Here is a 26,095-nt window from a genome sequence, read left to right as displayed (position 1 = left end):
AGTATAGTAGGACAGCCAACCCAGATACAACTGAAGAGCAGGCTTTATATTTTGTAACATATTCTAAATGGTCACAGCAGTCACCATTGCTTTATTTAATTTATACTAAGAATCAAAAACAATCACTGTTCAGATGAACAGCCAGCAAGTTCTCAAAAGGACTGCGTCATTATTCAAATTTACAGTGTTGTTTTGAATAATAATCTGGACTTAAATATGTGCATTTAAGTAGAATATTTTGGTAATGGTAATTATTGTTGCACATCTATTTATTAAAGAAAGGTTGATATCTTTTCTTAAAGCAGAAAGAATTTGCATTTATATAGCTCCTTTCACAACCTCAGTAGGTCCCAAAGTGCTTCACAGCCAATGAAGTGTTTTTTAAGTGTAGTCACAGTTGTAATGCAGGCAAATGCAGCAGCCAATTTGCAGACACACCAAGGTCCCACAAACCTGTTGAGGGATGAATGTTGGCCAGGACATCAGGAGGATTCTCCTACTTTTCTTCATAGAGTACCATAGAATCTTTTATATCCACCTGAGAGGGCAGACAGGGCCTCGGTTTAACATCTCACTCAAAAGGTGGCACCTCCGATAGTGCAGCATTCCCTCGGTACTGTACTTAAGTTTTATATTTCTTTGTGCTAATTATAAAAACCTATACCCTAAACAGATGGGTAGTAAAGATAGATAGCTGCTGCCCTATTTAACAAGCAGAGATTTATTTATTTATGTACCTGCAATGATTAAGGAAAACCTTTTTCCAGGAAACAATTAACAGACATTTTGCTGGTGTTGGGGAAATCTTTTACAAACTTCTTTCAAAATTCTTTGACTGGAAGCGTGCCCACCACTCCTACATGCCACATATACCCTTGCAACAGTGTAACATCTGACTCACCATGAACCAATGCTACAGTAAATTATTCCTACGATATAATTTCTCACAGAGAGGAAGAATATACACTGTTTTATAAGGATCACATTATACCATTGTAAGGGAAAATATGGCCCATAATTTGCGGCCCCTACGGGCGCGTACGCGCCCATAAGGGCCGTGCAAGTTCCGGGTTTTCGCGCGTGAAGCACAGAATCTTCTTGACAGACCCAATGCATCCCCGGGAAAAGTGTATCCGCGGGCAGAGATTTGGGCTATTTGCCCAACTTCTGCCCAGCGAATGCCTGTGAAATTCTTACAACTGGTAAAAGTAAGAGTTTAAAAAAACATTTTTTTTCCAATAATTTATACGTTTAAAAACCTGTGCCATAAGGTAAGTTTATTTTTAGCCCCTTTAAAACATTTACATTTATTTTTCAAAAAATTAAATTTTTGTTTTAAATATTTAATTAATGGCATTTTAATTCATTTTAAATATGTAATGGTTTTTATTTATTTATTTGATGTGTAGATGTATTATTGGGGGTATTCCCATTCATGCTTATGGGGTTTTCCGCACATACAGAATCTCCGTAAGTATGAATGGGGATTCCCCCCTTTTATTGATTGGGCTGAACCAGGTGATCCCATGGGCGCTTGCGAACTGCCTGCGCCCCGGGATACATGGGCCTCTTCCCGCGGGTACCCGGCGAGGCCCAGGACCGCGAGTCTCCATACCTCCTGGACCACCAGGTACACGGACATTTTATTTGCGGATTGGAGGCATTTCCCCACGGGAAGCCTCTGACCGCAAATTCAGGGCCATAATTATTCTGCTGCTATGATGAATGTGTCCCTTAAAGGCTATGAAGTCTAATTGCTGTTAAGTAAATACTGGGTGAAGTCAGAATTTAATTCCTGTTCACCTTAAAGCTACAATTCTGGCTTTTTTCTCAAGTCAGTCAGAGGCTGCAGTACTTTTGACTCCTGTATCAAATGAATGCCTTAATTTTGAATTTCACCCTCAGCGAGTTTGGGAAGGGTTAGAGACATAGGCCTAGAAAATCAATAAGACCCGAAAACCGCGGGGCGAGATTTGCTCGGGCCCATTTATAAAGCGCAGGCAGCATGTTATTTTGGCGCTGCCTGCTGATTTGAATGATTTTAGCGCACAGTGCAGTGACGAACACACTGCTTCAGGCTGTACGTTCAGCAGGAAGCCCAGTGTCGCATTGCTGTAGCATCCCTGGAGCAAGGCAGCATTCTCTTAGAGCAAGGTGAACTGCCTTCTGAAAAAACAAATTAAAAATCATTCAAAAATAGGCAGTCTTCAGCTCTTAAAGCTGAACTGCCTTCTGCGCGTAAACAATGGTAAAAGTGCTTCAGCAATAACACAAATAGCTCAACAGGCCAAGGAATGGGCACCCAGGGTCTTACATGCAGCATTCCAGCTTGTGCAAGGAGTCAACATTGGAAGAGAGGTCCTCAACCAACAGGGGACCAGGAGGCCCTCTAGAAAGAAGGATGTGGGACGACTTCACTGAGGCTCCAGTGTCCAAAGAAGCTTCATGACCTCAAACCAGTGGTCAAGGTCAGTGAATGCATCTTCAAAAGCCATCTCCTACCAACGGCACCACTAGCCTCACACACTGCTCAATGCACAAGTCCCACCCCACCCCACCCCTCCCATCACTCACCTACTAAAAATCTCCACCAAAAAAAAGGCACACCTCACATTCCTAGCTTTACCTCACCCCCTTGGAGGAGACAGTGCTGGCCATTCTTGGCAGGGGCATAGCTGAGCCCTTGGCCAGTGGCGGGGCTGAAAGAATATAAGATGCTATAGTATGTTAGTCTCCTTCTCACATCCCACTTCCCCCTCATCCCACATTATCTTCTGATGTACAAGCTGTACTTGCTTTCCCGCCAGCCCCTCACCACCAGTGCTGCAGTTGGTAGGAGATGGCTTTTGAAGATACATTCACTACCCTTGGGCCTTCCTCATTTCAGACAGCCAAGAAATCCACCCTACCCAGCCAGTAGTTCACCAAGAAGAGGGAGAGGAGAGTGGTGAAGAAGAAGACGACGACGACGATACACCGTCGCTCAATATCACACTCCCAGCCACCAACTCCTCGAGGTCATTCTGCAAGGCCATCTGCAGTGTCCCCCATTGAAAGTCAGCAGCCTTCTGCTCTGCACACTTTAACAACTTTTTAAATGTATTGCACCAAGGCACAATCCAATAAAATATTAAGAAACCACTCCAAAAGCTGAAATCAAAACTTACCTGAAAGATGTGTGTGTACATCTGAAAGTATCTGCTGCATGCACGTTCTTCCATGCGTGGTTAACAGAGGGTGGAATGGAGTGCGGCGACGTCCAAAATTGCAGTTGTGCATCAATTCAGGTGTTGCACGCCGATTAACGTGATGATCTGCACATTTACATTGGAGAGGCGAGCGCAGGCAATGGCACCGCTGCCGACCTCTCCAAAATGGGGGCCGCCGTGTCCTGTGCCAAAAGTGGGCAGAAGCAAGACAGCCACCATTTTTTCAAGAAAACCAGCCTTAAGGCTACAAGATCGAATTTCGCGGCCATAGGGAGGAGTGAGGGGTTTAAAGTCATGGATGCAAATTTTTAATTTGAGGGTTTGGGAGACTGGAAGCCAATGTAGGTCTGTGAGAACCGGTGTGATGGGTGAGTGGAACTTTTAGATGCAGCGTTTTAGATGAGCTGAAGTTTACAGAGGGTGGGGGATGGGAGGGTGACCAGGAGAGCATTCGAATAGTTGAGACTAGGCATAACGAAGGCATGGATGAGGGTTTCAGCAACAGAATGGCAGAGATGGGCAATGTTATGGAGGTGGAAGTAGGTGGTCTTTTTAATAGAGAAGATATGGGGTCCAAAGTGCAGCTCAGGTCAGAGGCAAATAGTACGCTTAGGCTGTGAACAGTCCAGTTCAACTTGAGAGTGTGGCTGGAGAAGGGGATGGAATTGGTGGCAAGAGTATGGAATTTGTGGTGGGGGCCAAAGGTGATGACTTTGGTCTTCCCAATGTTTAGCTGAAAGATGTTGTGGCTCATCTAAGACTGGATGGGGGTCAAGCAGTCTGATAACACAGAGATAGTGAAAGGGTGGACAGAGTTGGTGGAGAGGTGGAGTTGGGTGCCATCAGCGCACATATGGAAGCTGACATGCCTGCAGATAATGTCACTAAGGGACAGCATGTAAATGACGAAGAGGGGGTCAAGGATAGGGGAAGGGGAACTCCGGATGTAACGGTGCAGGGCGAGTGGGGGGGGGGGGGGGGGAGGGGTTGATAAGCCATTGCTGGAGTTTCTTTGGCTATGATCGGATAGGCAAGAGTGAAACCAAGCGAGGGCAGTCCCACTGAGCTGGACAACAGACAAGAGACATTGTAGCAGGATGCTGTGGTCGACCACGATAAAGCCAACAGAGAGGTCGAGAAGAATGTGGAAGGATAATGCGCCTTGGGTAATCTCTCTCTCCCCCTTATGGGCAGAATGAAGTCACTTCCACTTCAGTGACGATGAATGGGATCAGTAGGTTGTGAACAGCACTATGCATACACAAAGTCACTGGAGCACAGCTTTATGATACCATATGAAAAGGGAATACTGATCAAAAGTATCTGTTCCCAGACTGCCTCTAATGAGCAATTGTAAAACATAAAACTGGGTAACAAGGGGTGACTAATAAAACTCTAACAAAGTGTTTCTTTTGCAACATTAGGATTACGTGACAATTCAGCAGAATATACTTCTCCTTTAAGGAACACTCAGATATTGGCAAAAGGACAATACAGGTCAACAATAAGCTCATTGAAAACTTTGCAGCTATTCAGATGTGCTTACATTCAGACCTTTCAGTGTGCATATGTCAGGATTGGAACTGCATCATTTTCAGCTCTCATGCCAAAAAATATGCAACTGTGTGCCAAAACTAACAGAACCACTTGGAACAGTTAAAGAACCTTATCATTCCTAAATACCCAACGTTATGTGCCGTGTCTCAAATTCACACAGGGATAAAATGCTCCATTATACTCTTGTCAATAAAGCAGGAATGTAATGCAAGTCAAAAATCATACAAAGTCAAAATATTGTTACACAAACACAACTAGCCTGCAACAAACCTTGTTGAAAAACGGGATGGTGAAAGGCAGGGCGAGGAAGTTCGTCCGTTGTCCAAGGTTCAGAGAAATAGGCCTGAAGCCAGGTCATACAGTATTTCACTGGTTCTGTCATTTCCTCTTGGCTTTCACATACCTCACAAGTAAATGAGGCCACTCTTGTCCTGCAGAATTAAGTGATAACATTTGTTCAGCAAGTTTGGCATTTGTGAACTTCAAAATGGTTTCGACTGCATGGAAACAATCTTTTGCAACTTTTCAATTTGACAACCAAATCTGAAGAGCAGTCTTCCAAATTGCAGATGAATAATACAGTTCCCTAATGATTAAAAAAACAATTACAACATACCGAGCATTCTAGTGAAAATTTATTCAAATGCTTGCTGCCTTATATTTTCTCTTAATTTTTTTCTATCAATGAACCCGGAGAGATTTGAACACAATTCATAATTTATGAAGACCAACTTACAATACTTGACTGCTGATTAATATGAAAGTTTTATTTTCTATACCGCGGCAACACTGGTTGCATTCAACATGTCAAGTTACTTGTTCAGTAAAAGATAATTATTTATAGACATAGCTCCTTGGAACCATAATAAATCATCCACATACATCTACTTCCAGGCATGGCCTCAGAACAAAGTCTAGAATGAATAATTTTAACATGTTGTGAACACTTTTGAATGTAGTCCTAAATATTGTATATCTGTTGGCGATTTTCTTCTACCATCATCATTCTGCACCAAATTCACAATTCTGGTAAAAATAGTCAACTGCAATGAAGAAATACATCGCTATAAATACCAGAAAATGTATTTTATTCAGTCTGACGATACTTACCAATTAAATGTGTTCTTCCTGAAGTTTATAATATATTGACAATTTCAGAATATTTATTATGAAATAATTAGATCATAGAAAATGTGTTTCCTGTGATTAAGTGACACCAAAACCTGTGTTAGAATCAAGGAGCACAGTGACTTCCTATTGAAGGCATTACCGCACTAATTGCTGGTGAAATATGGATAGAAATATTGAGATAAAAAAATTGTTGCTTATGATAACAGCTGCGGAATGTTTAAGTTGATATCAACCCCTATGTGCTTATGATAAGCCCTACTTAAAGGCAGAGGTCGAGCTAATTTGTATCAGTGTGCTTGGAATTAATGTGCACCACTTTTATTATTTGTTCGATTTACATGGCAGCTTAACTATCATTTGCACAAAGAAGTTTTCAATTTGTATTAAATGGACACAGTGTATGAAGTGATACACAACACAGTGCTTGGTCTTTATGTCACATCACAAGACACTGTGGGGCACCATGGAGATTCTGAGTTCACTTCACTTACACCCATCTGCATGGGTGAACAACAAAATGAATTTAGATAGAATTACATTAAACCCACCTCAGGAAATAGTATGTTTTTAACTCGGATTTAATCAGAATTAAGCACCATTTACATAGTACATTTAAATTGGAATTAAGGGCTGATTTAGATCAAATTAGAATTAAAAAGCTCCATGTAAACAGGGCTTTGTATCAAGCTGTGTCATGTCATTGATTAACTTAATAAATCTCAGGCAGCACACGGCAATAAAAAGCCTATTGTTGGAGTGTTACCTGGTTTCTTCTCCATCATAGTCCCTCATGTTAATAAAAACAACTTTTTTTCCCACATTGATACATTTTGGTGAATCAGAACTTCGACTTGGTCATAAATCAATAGTTTATTCAAACTCTTAATTCTCTGCTACGCATCACAAATATGAACATAAGCACTTTCAATATAGCAGATCGCGTTATCGCATTAGAACTGTTAATCATGCTATTGTGCAACTGCTCTCTTCATTAACGCTTTATATGAATTATTATGTCAACTACAAAGATCTACAGTTAAAACAAATTCAGTTAAGAAAAATTACAAGAACTATTTTTTTGTATTTCTTTTATACCAGTGCTAAACCAACATTTGGTATCAGATACATGAGGAATAGAAATCAACAAACCTTTAATCATGTGCTCGGAGTATATTATAGGGCAGTCAATTAATCTACTGCACCTATGTTACTCAGTTTCCCATCAGTAGCCCAGTAAACAGTGCAGCAGTGTTTTGATCCTGAGTTCAAAATCTCTTAGAAGTTCCAGTGATTGTACAAGCATAAGTTTTTCTCAAGCAACCTTCCTCTAAATATGTTTATTATTGGTATACTGACTGCACACTAGGCATAGGTGAATTGTATTGCAATTCCATTAACTTGTGCCTTACATCATTAATAAATAAACTCAACACTTTAAGTGCTCCCTTTTTTGTAAACTGGTTTATACTGTTTGATAAATAATACAAATTTATCTGTTACCAACCATGACTGATATTCCATGTTATCTGCATATAACACTAATAGTCGCCAATGCTGTGACTTGCTGAAAGAAGCTGATTATGTAGCAGTTAAAAAATGTACAACTTCCTTGTGGTGTCTTGTCATTGCCATTACTTGGTATCACAGCTGGAGTATGTTAGAAGGTTCATTTAACAAGGAAAAAGACATTTTGGTAAGTTAAGTATATTGACATAAGCATACTGACCAGATGTCAATGTATAATACTTAAAGAACTATTAAATAAACAGCCAATATAATTGTACAAAAATATTTGAGATCATGCTTTCTTTTTGAAGCCATGGTATTAAAATGTATTCTCTGGCACAGGCACATTTACATTTACCCATATAGATTAAAAACAAAATCTAGTCATGATTACTAACATCTGTTTTTGTTTGTAAAGTAAACGATTTAAAACCACTATTTTTTCCAACACAGCTAAATAGTTTCAATGATAAGACTAAATACTGCTGTCTTTTGATTGTAACATCATGAAGCATCTGAAATCTATTGGGAGCAGTTTTGTATTCAGCACCCATTTGGAACTTGAAATTCAAGCATATGTAACTCAGGCCTCACTTGGTATAGTTAGGTTAGATAGCTGTCACTAACACCTAGGGGTTTATTAATAGGCAGAAATTAATTGTATGTAGACTGAATTAATGAGATGGAAAAACATGCATATTTCAGCTAATGCTGAGGGGAATGGCCTCTGTTGAAGCATCCTTAATGAAGTAGTCTGTCCAAAGCAATGATGTGCAGAACAGAACCCAGTGAATTAAAGTGCTCGGCTGATCATGTAGGTTGCAACTACTGTAAAAAATGCTGTGAAATGTAAACACCAGACAATGGTTTTAAGCACAAAGTTGACCCCTGTTGCGCATTCTGCAGCCTGCTATCTACAGATTTATAAATAAATGATTAGATGTAAAATCTCTGGAGGATTTTTCTTTTCCACAGCAATTATAGGAGCAGATTATTACCATTCAAGTGCAGTTCCAGTTAAAGTTCATTGACTGGCAGGAATCATTCATTTCTGTCCTTATGCCTTAAGTCACTGTGACAAGAAAACTTACAGTTAAGCGTGTAGCAAACAAATTGCAGCAAGACGGCTCAATACAAACATATACTGTGCATACTTCTGTTCTTGGAAAAACAATATTAACAAAACTAGCAGACTGAATTAGCAAATTAAATTCCTTTTTAATGTGTTCAGTCCACCAGGACGTTCATTCTATTGTCAGCTTTGTAAAGGTGTCATACTTTCATATAGTGCAATGAAGTGCCAAATACTACATTTCGGACAATGTTTGACAAATGCATGCCCTGGATTTACATTGGCCAGTAAGATTACAAATGTTCGATGCCCCTAACTAGTTGGTAATTTTAACCACACAATGTGTATTTTATGTGATAGTCATTGCAGAGCGACTACAAGCATTCCATAATCATTTACAATCAGTAACATGCCTATCAGTATGATCATGTTGAATGCTGCTTGTCTGCTGTGGTTAGAAATTACACATTCTGGAAAAGGCCGTATGCATGTGTATGGAGTAGAATTCTCCTCCCGCCATGACACTTCCTTTGGGAACTCTACAAAGGCTTGTATAAACAGAGAGGGGGGGAAGGTGCTTTTCAAGCAGGAATGTTATAATGAATCCCTATTTGTGAGGGAGCCATAATTAGAAAGCCTTTTAAAAGGGACCACACATACAAATGCGTAAGTATGGACAGGAGATGCAGGATATGTGCACAGCAATGGATAAATGGATATAGAAATTATTCCACGATGAGCTGATGGCATAACTCTGATGGGAGAAGTGGAAATATCAGATGTGGAAATATCAGCAGATGATGGTATCCCGACAACCCTGCCTCCTTATTCATATGCCAAGCTTCCAAAAGGTGAAGAAAACTACTTCCTGTCTCAACCCAGACAATATTCCCACAGCCTGCTCTCAGGGCGGAGACACGGTTCTATTGGGTCCTGACCCATTTCATGCCTCTCCTCGTCTATCAGCATTATTACAGGTCGCTGCAAGTCCCAAGGAAATTCTTGCCATAAAAGATGGGGTTCGTGTGGTGCTGTTTAGTTCTTGCTGCGTTCTGAAATATGTTTAGGATAAAGTGCATCGAGAGTGTTTGGCTTATTCCTATTTCCTACCTGAGGCACAAGACGTCTGGCCTGTTAAGTTTTATATTCCAAGAGTCCATTCGAACTGCTGGAGAAGGAATAGTAAGACATCCGATGAAATGTATGCTATTAATCACAGTTGTTCTGTACTCCAATGTTAGTCAAATTTGCTCTATTTTATAACTTTACCTGATTTTGTAAATAAATTTGACTTGTTTTAGTCCATTGGACCTCTGGCCTGTTATTAATATTTTCCATCTATCCAATGTGTGTGGGAGCATAACACAAGGCTATTCTTAATTCAATTGTGATAATTGTTAATCAAGAGCTCTGCAGGGACAGAAAGCAAACAGGCAAAGATTTTAGATCAGAAGGTTGCAGTGAATTTGAACAGAACCTAAAAATGTAATGTAAGCTCTTTCAACAAATATATAATAAACTAGTTGTACTGTAGTTCCTGCTTTGAAGCAATGTGTTTCTTGCATTCCATTGAAACATGAACTGCTGTGTGGTTCTAGTTTGAGGTTGCTAACGTTTAAAATGTAAAGGTGGTCCAATTGGAAAAGATGACTTTGCGTTGGCAATCCAAATCTTGGCATACGATGTGAGACCAGTTTGAGGAACTGTCTCCCACTGCTTGGAATTTGGAGAGCTGCAGAATAAGTGCAACCAATGCAAAGCTGTCTTATTCAACTGGACCACCTTTAAGTTTTAATGTAGTAAAGAGTTGATAGGACAGTCAGCTCTTTGCAAACATTCAACTGGCATGCCAATTCCAAACACAGAGTTTTGTTTCGCCTAAGTACACATAGAGTGTAGTTGACAGTCTAACTCTGCTTCTAGTTTGCTGCATTGAGTGAAGGGGCAGCTGAACATGTGTGACATGAAAGCCATCTGTGAACCACTGAATAATATTGACTAAGTATTCAAGGATACTTCGGGCTTGTTATTCAAGACCATCCCCCCCACCCCCAGCAGTCTACCATCAAAGTTGTGGATATTCCAGTTTTGGATCATTTTCACATGAGCAGAATATATGAAAGGCCATTGTACTATTTTGAAAATATTCCAAGATGACTCAACTACAATGTGACCTACTTATAATTTCATTTGTCATGAGTTACATAGAAGATAGGAGCAGGAGTAGGCCATTCAGCCCTTCGAGCCTGCTCCGCCATTCAATGTGATCATGGCTGATCATTTGACTGATTGGAGAAATTCAAATAGAGTTGTGGGAAGGATGGGCATTATAGAAACATAGAAGATAGGAGCAGGAGTAGGCCATTCGGCCCTTCGAGCCTGCTCCTTGGGACTTGCAGCGACCTGTAATAATGCTGATAGACGAGGAGAGGCATGAAATGGGTCAGGACCCAATAGAACCGTGTCTCCACCCTGAGAACAGGCTGTGGGAATATTGTCTGGGTTGAGACAGGAAGTAGTTTTCTTCACCTTTTGGAAGCTTGGCATATGAATAAGGAGGCAGGGTTGTCGGGATACCATCATCTGCTGATATTTCCACTTCTCCCATTGTCCCAAACAAATTGGACATTAGCAAAATACCACTATCCAGTTGAGTGGAGTGGCCTAAGGGAGTGTCTATGAGTGTGTTCCAGGTCGATGATCATGTCCTGGAACAAACTAGTCATTATAGGAAATTAGCTAGCCAGTCCCACCAGCATTGCAAAGGCTGATACTAGTGAGGGCATCTGCCTGATGTATGAAAATGGCCTGACCCCGGAAACTCTAGTGGGATTCCATTCTAAAGAAGCCACAATGGGTTTCCCATTGGAAATACCACTGCATCATATTTTTTGGAGGAAGAGATGAAGCAAAGTTGTCTGGAACAACTTGGGGGCTCTGCTACATAGTTTGGCAAGGCTTTCAAGGATAGTGGTGGTGTGCTGCATGCTGTACAGCTCTGCCTCACAAAGAAGCCTTCTCATGGAGGTTCCAGAGCAGGAAGGCACCCAAGATGAGTAGGCAGATCAGCCAGCGGAGTAGCAGCAGAGGGCAATCCATTGACAGCTACAAGGTACATTTGGACCAATCTGATATGGGAGGCTATTTCTTGACCATGGCATCTGGCCACTACAGAAACAGTCCTGTCAACATCTTCCCCACAAAAATTCCATCATCTTCATACCTTGTGCTGTGTGCATCAACTTTTACAAGCTCCCTCGTCAAAGTCACCTCCCATACTTGCCAAGGACAATGTTTGCATACACAACGTCATTGCAACCAAGTTTTATTTCCCACACAGTGTGTGAATTTGCCGAGGGCTTCTCATCACTATGCTTCCACTTGTGCCAATATTATTTGCACACATGCAAATAATTAGCTCAAATCTAGCCACCTTGATGCTACCTGAGTGGCAGGTGTGTTTGAGGTAGCTGGTTATCTTGAGTCTTGATAAGCCTGGAGACTGAAGTGGTCCTTGTCTCAGTCTTCAGACAGACTTGCTGTACCTCTTGTGTTGCTGCATGGCTAGTCTAACTCTGCCTCCTTTCTGCCATATGTACAGGAACCTGGGTTGGCTGGAAGGAGGTTGCATATATGTTGTGATCCTGAGAGACAGCATCATGGTGAGAGTGCAGAGATACCATGCAATTAGTCCCAGGCAATGTCTCTGAATGGGCACTGATTGGTGGGACAGCAGACCTAATGGTACCAATTAGTTCAGTGGAGCCCCAAGAGATCCTTCTCTATGTCTAATTTCCCATTTTGTTCTTTCAGTGATAATCCAAAGCGTATGCCTTCTTGTTACTGATTCGCCAGCCACTGGAAACAATCTTTCACTATTAAGCTCTCACAACCTTTTATAATTTGGAAAACCTCTATTAGATCTCCTCTTAACTTTCTTTGTTCCAGTGAAAATAATGCAATTTTAGAGACTTTCTTCATAATTATAATCTTGCATTCCTGTAATCATTTTAATGGATCTTCAACTATACTCTTGCCACAGCATGGGGTGCACAGAACTGCCTAAAATTCTAACTATGGCCTAACCAATCTCTTGCACAACATTACTTATTGTTATATTCAATGCCCCCATATATATGAAACACAAATTCATGTCTGCATTTTTTATTATTTGAGGTATGGACAACTCTGTCAAGGCTGCTTTTATTGCCCATTCCTAGTTTCCCTGAGAAGATAGTGGTGGGCCTTCTCCTTGAAATATTGCAGTCCTTATTCTGATGGTGCACCTAAAATGGTGTTAGGTGGGGAATTCTCAGACTTGGACCCAATAACAATGATCAAGTAATGGTAGTATATGTACAAATTAGGATGGTGTGTAACTTGGAGTTAATGATGTTCCTATTATCTTACTGCACTTGTCTTTCTTATCCTTCTTGGTGCAGGAGTAGAAAAAGCTGTTGAAGAAAGCTTGGTGAGTTGCTTCAGTACATCCTGTAGAAAGTACATACTGCGTCCACAGTGGACTCATGGTAGAGGAGGTGGATAGAGTTCAGTAGCAAGGGCGCTGATCAAGTGGATAGCTCTGTCCTGGATGCTGTCGAGCTTCTTGAGTGTTGTTGTGGCGGCACCCAGGCGAGATGTGAATATTCATTTATACTTTTGACTTAAGCCTTGTAGATGGTGAAGAGGCATTAAGGGACCAGGAGTTGAGCCACTCATTGCAGAGAACCAAGCTTTGCCCTGCTCTAGTAGCCACATTGTTCATATGGCTGGTCCAGTTAAGCTGCTGGTCAATGGTGAACCCAGGATGGGTTAAACATCTCATGCAGCACCATCTCCATTTCAGCAGCCATCAAATAAGGGTTCAAGTGCCTGACTGTTCCATAACTCACCTGTAGATATATTGGATTTTCTTTCACTTCATTTTTGCCTGTTATTTGATGGTGGGGGATGCTGCTATAGTGTTGCCATTGAAGGCCAGAAGCCTCTTCTTGATGGGGATGGTCAGTGTCTGGCACTTATGTGGCACACTTCTTAACTGCCATTTTTCAGCCCAAGCCTGGATGTTATCCAGGTGCTCTTGTAGGCTGGTATGGGCTGCTTCATTATCATAGGAGGAGTTGTGAATAGAGTTGAACACTGTAGGAGCGCCAGTGATCTGCTCTACTCCTGACCTTATGACAGAGGGTAGGTCATTGAAAAAGCTCTTGTATCAATGAATTGGGGCTATGTTGATTGACCTCCAACAACCATGACTATCTTGCTGTGTGTCAGGCATGATTCTCATTGACCTCAGTGATCTCAGTCTTGCTAGGGCTCCTTGGTACCATAATTGGTCAAATGATGCCTTGATATCAAGGGCATGTGGCGGAGCCACTAAGGGACTCCGATCAATTGTATATAATTCCCTTTAATAATATGTTAGCTACAGCCTGAGTCTGTATCTTTGTTTTCACTGTTTACATGTACAGAGCGCGATCACTTTAATAGCGTGGGTAAACGCGATGACGTCACGCCGTTCATCACGTGATGCCCCACCGGCGGGAAAAACATGATGACGTCATGACGTCAGCCACGGGACTGCCCAAGCAGTCCTCGTGGAGCCTCCAAACTGACTAGACCTATATTTGATGTTCTCCTGTAGTTATCCGTTAAACTCTGTTAGTTTTCATTAAACCTCATTTATTTGATCGCCTGAGTGGACCTCAGTCTTTTGGATCGGAACTAGACATTCCTACACTGGTGACCCCGAATTTTGCGAACGGTTTTCGCAGAAGTTACTGAACATGGAATCGAACGCCGTTGCTTTGAAGCTACCACAGTTCTGGGAGCAACAGCCAGCCGCGTGGTTCATCCAGGCTGAAGCCCAGTTCGCAATCAAGAACTATTACTATTACGTGGTCTCCGCCCTCGACAGCGCCACAGCCTCGCGGATCGTCAGCCTGCTTGGTAATCCACCAGAAGATCGCAAGTATGAAATGATAAAGGTGCGGTTGTTACAGGTCTTCGGGCTCACAAAGTCGGAGCGCGCCCGCTGGCTGCTCGCTATGCCCGGCCTCAGGGACTCCAGGCCGTCTGAGCTCATGAGCCAAATGCTCATGCTCCTGGGCTCCGAACCGGAATGCTTCCTCTTCAGGGAGCTATTCCTCAGCCAGCTACCGGAGCAAGTTCAGGCTGCCCTAGCCAGGTCGGAAGTCACAGACTGCGCAGAGCTGGCTGCCGAAGCGGACAAGATTTTCGCGGTGACACAGCAGTACTGCGCTGCCACGAGGCGCCCATCCCCCACAGACGCTGCTCCAGCCCCTCAACCTGCGGGGTTGTGCTTCTACCACGCCCGTTTTGGCGCGAAAGCAAGATCCTGCTGCCCTCCCTGCAGCTTTTCGCTCAAAAAAAGAACAGCAGCAACCCTGTCGAAAGAGGACCAGTTATAACGAGCGCCCCGCGGCTGCGATGGCAATCGGAAATTCGGGAAAACTCCTCTTCATCACTGATGCCCTATCTGGTCAACGTTTCCTCTGCGACACCGGGGCGCAGTGTAGCATCCTACCCGCGTCAAATCTTGATCTACAAGCCGGGGGGCACGGCCCCTCCCTCGAGGCAGCTAATGGCGGGGCCATTCGGACCTTCGGAAGACGGCGGGTCCAGGTGTGCTTCGGCGGCCAGCGGTTTTACTGGGATTTCATCACGGCCAAAGTCTCTCAAGCCATCCTCGGGGCGGATTTTTTGTGCGCCAACGGCCTCCTGGTGGATGTACGGCACCTTGGTTCATCAATGCGGCCACTTTTCGCTCCATCCCGTGCCACCGCGGTAACGCCGTGTCACGCACTGTCTCCTGTGCGCTCCCACCTCCGGATGACTTCACTTGCCTCCTCGGAGATTTCCCAGACCTGACCAGACCCACTTTCTCTTCCACGGCCACGAAACATGGTGTCGAACATCACATCACCACTACTGGCTCCCCGGTCTACGCACGGGCCCGGCGCCTCAAACCTGGCAAGCTCGCGGCTGCGAAAGCGGAGTTCGACACGATGGAGCGGCTAGGGATTATTCGCCGGTCTAATAGTCCCTGGTCTTCGCCTCTCCACATTGTTCCGAAACCTGGCGGTGGATGGCGGCCTTGCGGCAACTACCGATGCCTGAACGACGCCACTACTCCTGATCGGTACCTGATCCCTCATATTCAGGATTTCTCTGCCCATTTGGCGGGAAATACCATTTTTTCAAAAGTCGACCTTGTCCGTGGCTACCACCAGGTCCCTGTACACCCGCAAGACGTCCCGAAAACTGCAGTCATCACCCCATTCGGCCTGTTTGAATTTCTGCGGATGCCGTTTGGATTGAAGAACGCTGCACAGGCTTTCCAGCACTTGATGGACTCCGTGCTTCGGGACCTCAAGTTTCTATTCGTCTACCTCGACGACATCCTCATCGCCAGCCCTAATAAAGAGGAGCACATCTGCCATTTACGCACCCTCTTTAGCCGCCTCAGTCAACATGGCTTGATCATCAACCCAGCCAAGTGCCAGTTCGGCCTGCAGCAGATTGATTTCTTAGGCCATCGCATCACATCGGACGGCGCAATTCCCCTGCAAACGAAGGTGGAGGCAGTTACTTCGTTCCCGCGCCCGCAGACCATCAAGGCCCTGCAGGAGTTCCTCGGGATGGTAAATTTTTATCACCGGTTCGTCCCTAATGCAGCTCTGCTCATGCAGCCCCTGTACGAGGCCCTCGAGGGCAAGTCCGGCAAGGATCTGATTAGCTGGACGGTCGACATGGACCGGGCGTTCGTCGACACAAAAGGCGCCTTAGCCAACGCAACCATGCTGGCGCACCCGCTGCCAGGTGCCACCATCGCCCTTACCACCGACGCGTCAGACTACGCCATCGGCGCAGTGCAGGAACAGTGGGTGCATGGGACATGGCAACCGCTGGCGTTTTTCAGCCGTCAACTACAGCGAAACGAACAGAAGTACAGCACGTTCGACTGGGCATTGCTGGCCCTTTTTCTGGCCATCCGCCATTTACGGTTCTTGCTGGAGGGACGTCCGTTCACGGCTTTTGTGGACCATAAGCCAGTAGCATTCGCTATGGCCAAGACCGCCGAACCGTGGTCAGCTCGGCAACAACTTCAGTTGACGTTTATCTCAGAATTCACCACTGACATTCAGCATGTGTCCAGTAAAGACAACCTGGTGGCGGATTGCCTCTCCTGCGCGACCGCTCATGCAGTCCAGCTCGGCGTCGACTATGCCCTCATGGCTGCGGATCAAGCCTCGGATCTGGAAGTCCAATCTTACAGAACCAACCCCTCTAGCCTCCAAGCGGCCGACGTCAAATTCCATGCCGCGGGCACTACGCTACTCTGCGATGTCTCCGTAGGAGATCCTCGCCCTATCGTGCCGGTCGCCTGGCGCCAAAAAGTTTTTGACGCCATACATGGGCTGTCGCACCCTGGCATGAAGGCCTCGCAATGGCTGATGTCGTCCAAATTCGTGTGGCGGGGCATGCACATGGATGTTCGCGACTGGGCCAACACCTGCGTGGTCTGCCAAAAGGCCAAGGTGCAGCGTCACGTCAAGGCTCCATTGGCCACTTTCACTGTTCCGGAACATAGGTTTGATCATGTGCATGTGGACCTGGTGGGGCCACTTCCGCCTTCGCACGGGTTTACTCATCTTCTTACAATGGTGGACCACACCACTCGATGGCCGGAGGCGGTTCCTTTGTCATCCACCACTTCCGCAGACGTCGCCAGGGCATTCATCTCCTCTTGGGTCGCCAGTTTCGGGGTACCGGCGGACATCTCGTCTGATCGTGGGCTGCAGTTTTCTTCTGAGCTCTGGAACGCTGTGGCTCAGGGGCTCGCTCAAAGCCGCACTGCGAGCCAGCCTTCAAGGCGCGGGCTGGGTGGACAGGCTTCCATGGGTCCTTTTGGGTCTTCGTACGGCGCCTAAAGAAGATCTTCAATCGTCCTCGGCGGAGCTCGTATATGGCCAGCCGCTACGCGTACCAGGGGAATTCCTTCTGACTCCAACAGAGCCATGGTCCGCATCCCAGCAGCTCATCAGCCACCAGGAGGCGGCCAGAAGTTTCGCTCCAGTGCCTATGTCACATCACGGCTTGCAGAGCTCCCACGTCCCAGCTGAGCTGAAGAACGCCGACTATGTGTTTATCTGCCACGACGCTCATCGGGATCCGCTCAAACCCCCTTACACTGGTCCTTTCCACGTGATAGAGCCGGGAGACAAAACTTTTTCGGTCGATATCGGAGGTAAACCGGACCACATTTCGGTTGACCGGTTGAAGCCGGCTCACTTGTGTTAAGTCTGTGCGTTCCAGTTATGGTTAATATGAATCACTGCACACAGACCACAAGAATAACTTTAACAGGTCTTTACTAGTCGAAGGTCAGGGCTGAACTGCCCAATAAATCATTACACAGCACTTATATACCGGTGTGGTCACCACCGGTATTACAGTATACAGCAGCCAAGATAAAGTAGTGCATCTCTTAAAATAGTTCTCTTAAAGGTGGAACGGTTACATACACCACAACTTGGACCTTGACCGCCCAGTCAAGATCGCACAACCGCCGAAGCGTGGCCGACCGCCCACAGTCGCCGTGCCAGATCAAACGCAACTGCCCGCCAGCTCGCCCGCCATCCATCAGCTTCCACTTCAAGGCTACAGAAGTCGATCTGACAGGCTTGTCAGGCCTCCTCGCCGTTTTACTTTTGCTATTAAAGACAATTCTGGGGGGGCGCATGTGGCGGAGCCACTAAGGGACTCCGATCAATTGTATATAATTCCCTTTAATAATATGTTAGCTACAGCCTGAGTCTGTATCTTTGTTTTCACTGTTTACATGTACAGAGCGCGATCACTTTAATAGCGCAGGTAAACGCGATGACGTCACGCCGTTCATCACGTGATCCCCCACCGGCGGGAAAAACGTGATGACGTCATGACGTCAGCCACGGGACTGCCCAAGCAGTCCTCGTGGAGCCTCCGAACTGACTAGACCTATATTCGATGTTCTCCTGTAGTTATCCGTTAAACTCTGTTAGTTTTCATTAAACCTCGTTTATTTGATCGCCTGAGTGGACCTCAGTCTTTTGGATAGGAACTAGACATTCCTACAGGCAGTTACTTTCACCTCTCTTCTGGCATTAAGCTCTTGTGACCATGCCTGAATCAAGCTTGTGACAAGGTCTGGAGTCAAGTAGTTTTGATGGAACGCGAACTGTGTCAGTGAGTAGGATTTTGTTGCTTGATGGCATTATTGCTGATTCCTTTCATCATTATGAAACTGATCAGGAAGATGCTGAAAGGGTGGTAATTGATTTGCCCTACTTTTTGTGAATAGGACATAACTGGTCAATTCTGCCAGTGTCTGTGACAAAGGTCCCTCCTTGTCCTTCTTGACTTGTCTGCAGAGTTTGACACGGTTGACCACTCTATCCTTCTCTAACGCCTCTCCACCGTCGTCCAGCTGGGTGGGACTGCACTCGCCTGGTTCCATTCTTATCTATCTAATCGTAGCCAGAGAATCACCTGCAACGGCTTCTCTTCCCGCTTCTGCATCGTTACCTCTGGTGTCCCCCAAGGATCTATCCTTGGCCCCCTCTTATTTCTCATCTACCTGTTGCCCCTTGGTGACATCATCCAAAAACACAGCGACAGTTTCCACATATACGCTGACGACACCCAGCTCTACCTCACTACCACTTCTCTCGACCCCTCCACGGTCTCTAAATTGTCAGACTGCTTGTCCGACATACAGTTCTGGATGAGCAAAGATTTTCTCCCATTAAATATTGGGAAAACCGATACTGTACTGGCCGTGCTAGACGTGCTCCTATCTAGTTATCCAGCAAGTTAAACACTTATTCAAAAATAATTCTTCTGAAGCCGGTTGCTGTATTGAAGCTTTACTTGAACAAATTTGTGAAACTGTAAACAAAGACAAAGTATGTATAAGATATAAACATATTTACAACAGTAGAATAGACTAATTGTATAACTAACTAACATTTGGACTAACTTCTATAACTATCAAATATTAACCTTTTATAAACATAGTATTATCAAAATATTACTCTGACAACGTTGCTATTATGCTAAGGAACAAAGGTACTCACAGATATTGCGCTTGGCCTAACATATGAAATCAGATTACATTGGATTGTGAATGGAACCTCTCATGGCAGATTATCCATTACTCAAGTCAGGTTCTTCCTAGCAAAACTGCTTCCTGGGGTCAACAGGAAGAAAGGTAGGAAGGTCAAATGACCTCTCACAGGAAGAAAGGAACAAAGGTCAAATGACCTCACACAGGAAGAAAGATCAGATGACCTTTCCAGCATACAAACTGTTAACACAATAACCACCACCAGAGGGTGCTATCTGCACACATAAAATGTTCATTGGTCCAGAACAGATACCATTGTTTTTGGTCCCCGCCACAAACTCCATTCCCTAGCCACTGACTCCATCCCTCTCCCTAACATCTGTCTGAGGCAGAACCACACTATTCGCAACCTTGGTGTCATATATGACCCTAAAATGAGCTTCTGACCACATATCCACAGCATAACAAAGACCGCCTACTTCCACCTCCGTAACATCGCCCGTCTCCACCCTTGCCTCAGCTCATCCGCTGCTGAAACCCTCATCCATGCCTTTGTTACCTCTTGACTTGACTATTCCAACGCACTCCTGGCTGGCCTCCCACATTCCACCCTATGTAAACTTGAGCTTATCCAAAATTTGGCTGCCCATGTCCTAACTCGCACCAAGTCCCATTCACCCACCACTCCTGTGCTCGCTGACCTACATTGGCTCCCGGTTAAGCAACGCCTCGATTTCAAAATAATCATCCTTGTTTTCAAATCCCTCCATGGCCTCACCCCTCCCTATCTCTGTAATCTCCTTCAGCTCCACAACCCCCCCACCCCCAGACCCCCACCCCGAGATATCTGCTTTCCTCTAATTCTGCCCTCTTGAGCATCCCTGATTATAATCGATCAACCTTTGGTGGCCGTGCCTTCTGTTGCCTAGGCCCTAAGCTCTGGAATTCCCAGCCTAAACCTCTCCGCCTCGCTACCTCTCTTTCCTCCTTTAAGACGCTCCTTAAAACCTACATCTTTGACCAACTGCCCTAATTTATCCTTATGTGGCTCGATGTCAAATTTTTTGTCTTAAAATACTCCTGTGCAGTGCCTTGGGAAGTTTTACTATGTTAAAGGCGCTATATAAATACAAGTTGTTGCTATTGTTGTGTCATAGCTGTATTGCAACAGCTTGGCTACTTCTGGCGTGTCGATCTTTAACAATATTGCTGGAATGTTGTCAGGGTCCATAGCTTCACTGTGTCCACTGCACTCAGCATTTTCAACTTGCACTTAGAGTCACAGGCCCAGAAATTCAGTGGGCTGCGCCACTCGTTAGCGCCCTAAGAGGGCACTTGGTGGCTTTTACACCACTGGCCACGCCTCCCGCTAAATTTAACAGGACGCTAATGGCGGCGCTAGCCGTTAGCGCTGTGACCGATGACGTCATCGGTGTGTGCAGCGCCCCGCTACCGAAATTTAATAGCGCCCTATGCTTTAACACCGGTCGCAATTTGCGACCAGCTCAGGGGGGCCTACCTGTGGCGGTAGAGGAGCTGAGGTGCGGGGCGGCCATTTTTTTTTGCTGGCCGCCTGCCAACACCTCTCCATGCCGCCGTCCCCAGCCACCTAAGCGCCCCCCCCTCCGCCACCACGGAGTGCCGGCTTTGTCCCAAGAGCCCGGCACTTCTCCTCAGTGCCGGGCTCTTTTGCCGGCACTCGCGCACTTTGAGCGCGCTGCAGCAGGCCCCTCCCCTTTAAGGAGGGGAGGAAGGCCTGCAGTACCGCAGCACACCGTGCTGCAGCGTGTGGCGCTGCGAACTTCAGTTGCAGCGCGCCAAGAGGGATGCGGGGCGCCTCGAGTAGCGCCGCGCTTCCCTCTGGGGCGCGCAAACTGAATTTGCGGCAGGCGGCCGCGACTTCTTCCGGGGCGCTACTTCCGGCGCCCTGGCGAGGCTGGCGCCCAATTTCTAGGCCATAGAGTTATACAGCACAGAAAGAGGCCCTTTGGCCCATCATGTCTGCGCTGGCCATCAAGCCCTCTCTATTCTAATCCCATTTTCCAGCACTTGGTCTATAGCCTTGTATGCTATGGCGTTTCAGGTGCTCATCTAAATGTTTCTTAAATGTTGAAGGTTCCTGCTTCTACCACCCTTTCAGGCAGTGAGTTCCAGATTCCAACCACCCTCTGGGTGAAAAAGTTTTATCTAAAATCCCCTCTAAACCTCCTGCCCCTTACCTTGAAACTATCCCCCCTGGTTATTGAACCCTTTACTAAGGGGAAAAGTTCCTTTCTGTCTACCCTATCTATGCCCCTCATCATTTTGTACACCTCAATCAGGTCCCCTCTCAGCCTTCTCTGCTCTAAGGAAAACAACCCCAGCCTGTCCAGTCTCTCTTCATAGCTGAAACACTCCAGCCTAGGTAACATCCTGGTGAATCTCCTCTGTACCCTTTCCAATGCAATCACATCCTTCCTATAGTGTGGCGACCAGAACTGCACACAGTATTCCAGCTGTGGCCTAACTAGCATTTTGTACAGCTCCATCATAACCTCCCTGCTCTTATATTCTATGCCTCGGCTAATGAAGGCAAGTATCCCATATGCCTTCTTAACCACCTTACCTACCTGTCCTGCTGCCTTCAGGGATCTATGTACATGCACACCAAGGTCCCTCTGATCCTCTGTCCTTCCTAGGATCCTACCATTCATTGTGTATTCCCTTGCCCTGTTAGTCCTCCCAAAATGCATCACCTCACACTTTTCAGGGTTAAATTCCATTTGCCACTGTTCTGTCCATCTGACCAACCCGTCTATATTGTCCTGTAGACTGAGGCTTCCCTCCTCGCTATTTACCACTCCACCAATTTTCGTGTCATCTGCACACTTACTGATCATACCTCCTACATTCATATCTAAATCATTAATGTACACTACAAACAGCAAGGGACCCAGCACCGATCCCTGCGGTACACCACTGGACACAGCTTCCAGTCACAAAAACAACCTTCGACAATCACCCTCTGCCTCCTGCCACTAAGCCAATTTTGGATCCAATGTGCCAAATTGCCCTGGATCCCATTGGCTCTTACCTTCTTGACCAGTCTCCCATGCGGGTCTTTGTCAAAAGCCTTATTGAAGTCCATGTAGACTACATCAACTGCACTGCCCTCATCCACACACACCCTCGAAAAATTCAATCAAATTGGTTCAACATGATCTCCCCTGACAAAGCTATGCTGACTATCCTTGATTAATCCTTGCATCTCCAAATGGAGACTAATTCTGTCCCTCAGAATTTTTTCCAATAATTTCCCTACCACTGATGTTAGGCTCACTGGCCTGCAATTCCCTGTTTTTTCCCTATTACCCTTCTTGAATAATGGTACTATGTTAGCTGTCCTCCAGTCCTCTGGCACCTCCCCTGTGGCCACAGAGGTTCTGAAAATTTGTGTCAAAGCCCCTGCAATCTCCTCCCTTGCCTCACACAGCAGCCTGGGATACAGCTTGTCTGGGCCCGGGGATTTATCCACTTTTAAGCCCGCTAAAACCGCTAGTACCTCCTCCCTCTCAATGCTAATTTGTTCAAGTATATCACAATCCCCCTGCCTGATTTCTATGCCTACATCGTCCTTCTCCATAGTGAACACAGATGCAAAATATTCATTTAAAACCTCACCTACATCTTCCTGCTCTACACACAGATTGCCACTTTGGTCCCTAATGGGCCCTACTCTTTTCCCTGGTTATCCTCTTGCCCTTAATATACTTATAAAACACCTTGGGATTTTCCTTTATTTTGCCCGCCAGTGTTTTTTCATGCCCCCTCTTCGTTCTCCTAATTTCTTTTTTTAAGTCCCCCCCTGCAATTTCTATACTCCCCTAGGGCTTCCACTGTTTTTAGTCCGTTGTATCTGCCAAAAGCCTCCCTCTTTTTCCTAATCCATTCTTGTATATCCCTTGACATCCAGGGTTCCCTGGACTTATTGGTCCCACCCTTGACCTTTCCGGGAACATGTTGGTGCTGTACTCTTTCTATTTCCTTTCTGAATGACTCCCACTGCTCTGATGTGGATTTTCCTACAAGTAGCTGATCCCAGTCCACTTTGGCCAGATCCTGCCTTATCATATTAAAATTGGCCTTCCCCCAATTTAGAACCTTTATTTCCGGTCCATCTTTGTCCTTTTCCATGACTACCTTAAATCTCACCGAATTATGGTCACTGTCACCAAAATGCTCTCCTACTGTCCAGTACTGCCCCCTTTCTTGTAGGACTTTCTACATGCTGGCTCAAATAGCTCTCCTGGATGCACTTTAAGAATTCCGCACCTTCTAAGCCTTTCACACTCTGACTATCCCAGTTAATATTGGGGAAGTTGAAATCCCCTACTATTATTACCCTATTATTTCTACACTTCTCTGAGATTTGCCGACATATCTGTTCCTCTGTCTCCCCCTGACTGTTTGGGGGCCTATAGTACACTCCCAGCAAAGTGCTTGCCCCTTTTTGTTTTTAAGTTCTACCCATATGGCCTCATTAGAGGAACCTACTAAGATATCATCCCTCCTTACTGCAGTAATTGACTCCTTGATTAATATTGCGACACCTCCTCCTCTTTTACACCTCCCTCTGTCTCGCCTGAAGATTCTATACCCCGGAATATTGAGTTGCCAGTCTTGCCCCTCCCTCAACCATGTCTCTGTGATAGCAACAATATCATACTCCCATGTGTTCATCAACACCTTCAATTCATCTGCCTTACTCGCAAACTCCTTGCATTAAAATAAACGCTATCCAGCCTTGCCATACTCCCTTGTGCTGTTATATATTTGCTCTGCCTTCCAGACTGACTTGTTTTTTCCTCTATATTTGGCTGTGCATCACCCCCTACTATAGCTCCACTCCGTATCCCATTCCCCTGCCAAGTTAGTTTAAACCCCCCCCCCCCCCCACCGCCCACCCCCCGCAACAGCACCAGCAAACCTCCCCGCAAGGATGTTGGTCCCGTTCCGGTTCGGGTGCAACCCGTCCAACTTGTACAGGTCTCACCTTCCCCAGAAACAGACCCAGTGATCCAGGAAATTAAAGCCCTCCCTCCTGCACCAACACTTTAGCCATGCATTCATCTGCTCTATCCTCCAATTCCTATACTCACTAGCACGTGGCACCGGGAGTAATCCAGAGATTACAACCTTTGAGGTCCTGCTTTTTAATCTGCTACCTAGTGTAGTGTATGTAACCTGTACCACCTTAAGAGGATACCTTAAGGTGATGGACTACTTTTTGATGGCTCCTGTACATTGTAGTACCGGTGGTGGCCACACCGGTATATAAACCCTGCGGAGCAAAGTGTATCCCAGTTCAGCCCTGACCCTCAATCACTAAAGACCTGTTTAATTATTTCTGTAGTCTGTGTCCAGTTATTCAGCATAACTACATTTGAAAACACAGACTCAACAGTGGCGACAAGTCTGATCGTACCTAGCGGCAGTTGCATCAAAGGAAGCTTCGCCTCAGACGGGCGTCGAACAAGGACATCCACCCTCAACATCCTGCTGGGCACTGCATAGCATGGGAGGCCATCGGGAACCCGGGTTGGTTTCTGGCCACGAAGTCAAACATCAGTGAGCATCCCTTCGACGACAGCGGCGGGTAAGCCCGATCGAGCGGCACGGGGGGGAAGTCGGCCGAGTTGTCAGTAAGAGAAGGGGAAGGAAAGCGACGAAAAGGGCGGAGAACACGACCGCATCCGGTGTCAGGGGCCAGACTGCAATCGGGGCAGAGACGCGCAGCAGCCAGAAAAGCGTTTATGACCACAAGGACCGCGGGAGCGGCGGGGAACAAGAGCAGCAGCGTAGGGGAAAATAAAGGACCGCTGGGAGGCGAGAACGGCAACAGCGCGGTAATCGCCATTTTGAGTCGGCGGGGGAAGAAGACAAGCGCGGGAAAAGCCGCCAAGCGCGGGAAAAGCCGCCAAGCGCGGGAAGCCGCCATTTTGAAAAAAATAAAATAAAATAATCATATCCGAAGGAAAGGAAACTCAACAAGGATGCCAAAAACGGGTAACATCACTGCTTTTGATAGCGATGTGGAAGATTGGGCCACTTATGTGGAACGCATCGAAGTTTACTGTACAACGAATGAGGTACCGGAGGATAAGAAAGCACTAACCCTATTAAACTCGATGGGTGCGAAGACGTACGGGTTATTAAGGAACCTTGTAACACCAGATAAACCGGTAGGAAAGAGTTTCGCGGATATTGTTACTATCCTGCAAGAGCATTTAAACCCCACGCCGCTGTTGATAGCGGAACGATTTAAATTCTACAAAAGAATTCAACTTAAAGAAGAAAGCAACGCTGAATTCTTAACCGAACTGCACAAGTTATCAAAGTACTGTCAGTTCGGTACAGGACGAGCAGACGCACTGAGAGATAAGTTTGTGTGTGGGCTCCTAAGGGAAGGTACCCAGAAACGACTGCTAGAGGAAAAGGATCTTACGCTGG

The 26,095-nt window shown here is 45.7% G+C and overlaps 1 protein-coding gene across 1 annotated transcript in view; it reads right to left on the bottom strand.

The window, feature by feature from the left end:
* The window catches only part of LOC147113508 (methylated-DNA--protein-cysteine methyltransferase-like), a 442,117-nt gene that overhangs the window by 160,789 nt on the left and 255,233 nt on the right, over window positions 1–26,095 (bottom strand). Inside the window, exon 4 of the mRNA XM_085994688.1 lies at window positions 5,037–5,197. Within this exon, the coding sequence (XP_085850814.1) occupies window positions 5,037–5,197 (161 nt within the window). The remainder of the gene's footprint in view (window positions 1–5,036; window positions 5,198–26,095) is intronic.

This window comes from Somniosus microcephalus, chromosome 8 (assembly GCF_052327205.1).
Source record: "Somniosus microcephalus isolate GS21.2 chromosome 8, FLI_Smic_1.0, whole genome shotgun sequence".
In the NCBI taxonomy this organism is placed as follows: Eukaryota; Metazoa; Chordata; class Chondrichthyes; order Squaliformes; family Somniosidae; genus Somniosus; species Somniosus microcephalus.
Note: the sequence above shows the minus strand (reverse complement) of the source record. Positions and strands in the feature narration are given on the sequence as shown.